General features: G+C 37.3%; 1 protein-coding gene across 1 annotated transcript; it reads right to left on the bottom strand.

Annotated features, from left to right (window-relative positions):
* Positions 1-2,524: 2,524 nt before the first annotated feature.
* LOC146405138 (olfactory receptor 5M3-like) lies at positions 2,525-3,457 on the bottom strand. The gene has a single exon (XM_085015152.1). It carries the CDS (start codon positions 3,455-3,457, stop codon positions 2,525-2,527), a length of 933 nt encoding a protein of 310 aa, XP_084871278.1.
* Positions 3,458-6,189: the final 2,732 nt, after the last annotated feature.

Raw genomic sequence — 6,189 nt, 5'->3', positions numbered from 1 at the left:
CCGGGTTACCACAGATAGGAATGCTGTCTGCAGAAGCAAAATGGTGATTCTCTAGATGCTGTACATAGACAACTGATGCCAGGCTTCCTCAATGCTAATGACTGTTAAATGCCTAAAGGTCAGAATAAAAGATTAACCAGGGACCAGCTATGTGACTTTTAAAATAGTAAAAAATCTATATCCTGCACCTACAGCCCCCTCCTCACTTGACGTAATAAATCCTAAAAAGCACAATAAAATCAGTGTGGTCTCTTGAGGCAGGGCTCTTGGTCCCTGAGATTAAGATAAATGTCTCTGTGTCTTGATTTATGTTAACCCTTTCTTAAATTTCACAGCACCCATTCATCAGCCCTCACTTGCTGAGCTATTCTCGGAAAACTTGACATCATCATTCTTCATGCAACACTAAACCAACTCTCCAAAAAAGTAAATCAAGAAAGTGGTTTAGGTTTGGGGAGAAAAAAAAAAAAAAAAAAGACAACAAAGTCATCCAAATCCACTTGCTGACAAAGAATTCAAATGCTTTAAAACCATATTTTAAAATATATTACTAATCAGCAAGTAATTTAGTATATTGAGTTTTCCAATAAATGGTGACTAAATGGTGTTCGTGGCAAGATAAATTACTTTAAATTCACCTGAAAAGTAACGTTAAGTAAGGTCTTGAATTCCTTAGAGGATTTAGGTTTTGCGGTGATAGACACAGTAATATTATTATAATTTAATCTGAATTAGAAATTTGTTTATATGCAAATAGCTTTAAAAAATGCCCATGACATATGTGTGTATATATGGAAATGAGCTCATATGAATTTATGATTTCCCTCGAGGAAAATAAAAACTTAAAAATGGACAAAGGAGACTGTCCTCATATTGCATCAATCTTATATTTTCATCTTTGGAGATAAATTTGTGATTATGTAATGTATAATTTAAATATGTGGGTAACCTTTCAGTATTATATATATTTTCTGCACCAGGACAGCAGCACATTATTTATTTATGTATTTATTTCTAGCAGAGGGCACAGAAATGTTTTGGAAATTGTCAAGTCGATTCCTCATACTAGTACTTAGTGATGTGAGATTCAAAGGAGAAGCCAAACTATGCTAATAATGTCGTCAGGACATGTCTTTGTTAACCACAAATAGACCACCCAAATATTTTATTTCTATCAAATACAAAAATTATTTTAAAACATTTAAGGAGTTCCTCTTATGGCTCAGTGGTTAACGAATCCAACTAGGAATCATGAGGTCACGGGTTTGATCCCTGGCCTCGCTCAGTGGGTTAAGGATCTGGTGTTGCCATAAGCTGTGGTGTAGGTTGCAGACGCGGCTCAGATCTGGCGTTGCTGTGGCTCTGGCATGGGCTGGTGGCTACAGCTCCGATTAGACCCCTAGCCTGGGAACCTCCATATGCAGCCCCTAGAAAAGACAAAGAGACAAAAATAATAATAATAAATTAAAAAATAAAACATTTAAGTACCATATCTTGGTCACAAAAATGCAAAATGGGAGTTCCCTTGTGACTAAGCAATAATGAACCCAACTAATATCACGAGGATGCCAGTTCGATCCTGGGCCTCACTTAGAGGGTTAAAGGATCCAGCGTTGCCATGAGCTTCAGTGTAGTTCACAGCCATGGCTTGGGTCTGGCATTCCTGTGTCTGTGGCATAGGCAGGCAGCGGTAGCTGCAATTCGACGCCTGGCCTGCGAAATTCCATGTGCCTCAGGTTTGGCCCTAAAAAGAAAAAAAAGTGCAAAATGTCAATTTGGTTTTTTGTCTGGAGAACTGTGCTTTCAAAATGACACATCTACTAATTCTACCTGCTTTTCATTCAGAATGAAGGCACTATAGCGAGGGCATGCAGGAGGGTACACAGTCTGGTCACAGGAAAATTTGGAGTTAAAATATGAAGTTACCAGAATCTGTAAAAGAGAGACACTTACCATGTTATATCTCTTAAACTAAAAAGAGGGAAAAAGGATTAAACACAATAGGATTGCTCTTTTCAAAATAGTAGTCTCTGAACAGACCCACCCTTCACATTAAAAGCAACATTACGCATCAATCAATCTTACAACCACAGCTGAGACCACCTTTTATAAACCTTCACACTAGAAAGTTACATGAAAGATGCTATTTTTTTCTGCCCCAAATTACTCCATAAATAGGCAAATCAGTAAATATTTCCTAAATTCATCCACTGCACTTTTGAATAACTAAAACAAAATCTCTTCATTCTAGATAAGTACATGAACAGTTTGAATGGAATACCTGTGAACCTGGACTTAAATCATCTTTTCTATTAATTTATTTATTATTTTTAAATTCAATTTAACTACTTAATCAATAGGAATGAGTCAATCACCTCATTCTCTGAATTTTGATCCTTTCCTCCTTTTTTAATGTACACAGTCTTTAGCTTTTGTAAAATGTCTTTAGCTATGTATTAAACAATAATCTGTTTACAAACACATACATGTAAGAGATAGAGGAAAAAATTAACCCAACCTCATTTTATTTTGTTAAACCTGTTCTGCTGATCACTTTGCTCATGGCTTCTTTCACATCCTTGTTCCTCAGACTGTAGATCATGGGATTCAACATGGGGATCAGTGTGGTGTAAAACACAGCCACCACTTTCCCCTGTTCCACGGACTCCTCTGAGGGACGTCTGAGATACATGAAGATAAGGGTTCCGTAGAAGACGATGACAGCCGTCAAATGGGACCCACAGGTGGAAAAGGCCTTGCGCCTCCCTTCTGCTGAATGCCTTCGTAGAATGGCAACGAGAATGAACAGGTAAGATACAATAACTACAGTCAGAGAATATGTGAAGTTAATGCCCGCGAGTATGATCATGGTATATTCTTTCACAAAGGTCCCAGCACAGGCGATTTTGATGAGAGGAGGATCTGCACAGTAGAAATGGTTGATCTCAACTTTCCCACAGAAATACAAGCCATGAGTCCACAAGGTTGCTGCCAGACTCGTCAGAAAACCGTACATGTAAGGGAAAGAAATCAGTCGAATACAGACAATCCTTGACATTTTGCTGCCATAGAGCAAAGGGTTCCCGATGGCCATGTATCTATCAAAGGCCATCACCGCAAGGATAAAAACCTCTACATGGACAAGGGCAATAAAGAAGAAACACTGGACCAAACAACCAGCATAAGAAATAGTTTTTGTTTTTGATAATAGATTTTCTAACATCTTAGGGGTGACATTGGAAGAAAACCACACATCAACAAATGACAAATGACTAAGAAAAAAGTACATGGGGCTGCTGAGCTGTGGACTGACCTTAATTAACATGATCATGCCAATATTACCCACTAAGGTGATGATGTAGATCACCAGGAAAAGGATGAAGAAGAGAACTTGCCATTCCGGGCGAGTGGTTAACCCCAAAAGGATAAACTCCGTCACATCGGTGAAATTGAGCATTTTCTCAGTTCTTGGTTAATATTAGTTACAAACCTCGGTGATAAGTAAAAGGAAACACAATTTAAAATCAAGTATCACTTATTTATTAATTCATATTTTTCCAATGACCTCCTTCATTTTTTTCTTTATTAATTATCTATGACTGGGTTTTGCCATTCTTTTCAGCAAATCATTTCTGAGTACTTGCTATGTAACAGTCTGTCTGAAGTTTGCTTGGATAAATGCACATTCTATATTATATAACATTTATACAAAATGTGATTGACATATGCTAGGACCAGGTTTCCAAGACTCCTACTTAAATATCCCTTTTTTCCAACACAGGCATGTTTGGTAATTACATATTTTAAGGTATTTATGGAGACTTATGGTTCTTATTTTAACATAACTCAAAAGTAATAATTTTACTCTTTTTCATTGTAAGCATAATCTTCATGATTAGAGATGGAAGCCATTTAATCCAAAAATATGTTAGCCCTAAATCTGAGATAAAATTATTTTTAACCTAACTTCACATGTGCACTCATTTAAAGAGGGGAAAAATGATCATGTTAGTCATTAAAACGAAATGTTAAACCACTTACACACATTCATATATCATGCATATTTCCTGGATAGGGCTCTTTTGCATGCCTAACATGAAATTATAATCTTATAGATATTTTCCATTGCTATGTTCTGTGAATTCGGAGATATGTTAGGCAAGGATATTAATTTCATTATTTAAAACAGTAGTAACGTAAATACACTTTCTAAAACCCTGACATATTCCTTCAGTGTTATCCTGGGTGCAGAAAGCAGGCAATAACTGGATCTGTGGAGATCCAGTGATGTTCTAGGAAAACTTTCTGGTATTTGCAAATTTATTTTTAAATATGGATTGTATCATATGAACATTTCCCAGAACCACATTACACAAATCATTTTTCTAAGAAAACACTAGTTCTTGGAGTTCCCATCGTGGCTCAGTGGCTAACGAATCCAACTAGAAACAATGAGGTTGTGGGTTTGATCCATGGCCTCACTCAGTCGGTTGAGGATCCAGTGTTTCCATGAGCTGTGGTGTAGTTCGCAGATGTGGCTTGGATCCCACATGGTTATGGCTCTGGTGTAGGCCAGTGGCTACAGCTCCAATTGGACCCCTAGCCTGGGAACTTCCATATGCCATGGGAGCAGCCTTTGAAAAGGCAAAAAAAAAAAAAAAAAAAAAAAAGAAAAGAAAAGAAAACACTAGTTCTTTGCATTATGTTTACAGGAGATAAATCCATAAATCTGTATTCATCAAATAATGAGAAATATTTATATCCCATCCAAACTCTTAGAGATACACAATGTAACTAGTAAAGTTAAGCTGTGAGAAACTGTGTGGGAAAGGATTCTGTTATACATATTCTAGCTACCATTTACTTTGCTTAAAAATGAGAGAAAGAGAGAGAGAGGGGGGAAGGAAGAGAGAGATATTCCATCACGATGAGCAAACATTTATGTTCTGTAGACCAGAGAATGGAATTCCATCCAACAAGAATCTTGAGATAGATTTTCAACAGGACAATGAATTTCTTGGAGTTGGGATTGTGCTGTGTTCTTCAAAAGCTAAATGCCAGGGGATTATTTCCAAGGCCCTATCTGAACCTCTAGAATTACATTTTGTGGAGCTTTGATTTGAAGGACACTATCCCTAGTTATCACTGGGTAGTAACAAGGAAGGATAAGAACAGGAAAGAAAGGTAAATTTCATTGCCATAGAGAAAATAGGTAGGCTCTTATGCATAAAGGTCTACTGTCTTCTATTCACCCCATTTGGAAAGAACATTTTTCTCAGGAGAAGGCCAAAAGCCATCAATCAAAACAGATTAGACCGAGACTATATGATTCCAGAGTTGCAGGCTGATTAATGAAAAACTGAGGCATTAACTAATGGCATAAAAATTTAAGAATAATATCAGGAGTTCCCGTCGTGGCGCAGTGGTTAACGAATCCGACTAGGAACCATGAAGTTGCGGGTTCGATCCCTGCCCTTGCTCAGTAGGTTGAGGATCTGGTGTTGCCATGAGCTGTGGTGTAGGTTGCCGACGCAGCTCGGATCCCGCGTTGCTGTGGCTCTGGCGTAGGCCGGTGGCTGCAGCTCCAATTAGACCCCTAGCCTGGGAATCTCCATATGCCGTGGAAACGGCCCTAGAAAAGGCAAAAAGACAAAATAATAATAATAATAATAATAATAATATCAGTTAAACTTACTGAAAATTGGATAACCCAGCAGCTGCCTGCTATTGAATTTTTCAAGGATTAGCATTGAGGAATTTTTATATGGAAAGTCAAATCTAATTGCACAGCACCAAGGATGATTTAGAAAAAAAATATGTGTGTGTATATGGAAAGTAGTGGAAAGTAGTGTCAGGTCTGATCTTAGGAAGTAAAAGTTCTAGAAAAAAGGGAAAGTCTTGGAGAACTTAGAAGAACTTAGAGGCTTTTCCTCACCAACACCAGGCAAAAATATATACTCAAACTTCCCATACTGTATCTCTCTGTATTTCAAATTCAGTTACCAATAACAGTGGTTTATTTTCCCCCCAAGAGCAAGCATGAGGAAATACTAAATATTCCAGTAAAAGATTTCTGTTTATATTGTCAAAATTTAATTGTCTTGGTTAAATTCTGGCTCCACAATTCATTTTACAAACTTGGGCAGGTTTTATTCTCATTTGCTTTGTTTTTAATTTCTCTATGTCTTA

Source organism: Sus scrofa, chromosome 2 (genome assembly GCF_054392235.1).
Source record: "Sus scrofa isolate SSC_HxYL_T2T_F1_AM1 chromosome 2, Sscrofa_HxYL_maternal_Yorkshire_Landrace_v2.0, whole genome shotgun sequence".
In the NCBI taxonomy this organism is placed as follows: Eukaryota; Metazoa; Chordata; class Mammalia; order Artiodactyla; family Suidae; genus Sus; species Sus scrofa.
This window is presented reverse-complemented; position numbering and strand designations above follow the sequence as displayed.

Bases quoted from the DNA above. Each gene is read 5' to 3' on its own strand.
- LOC146405138 (XM_085015152.1), bottom strand. From the start codon at position 3,457: ATGCTCAATTTCACCGATGTGACGGAGTTTATCCTTTTGGGGTTAACC.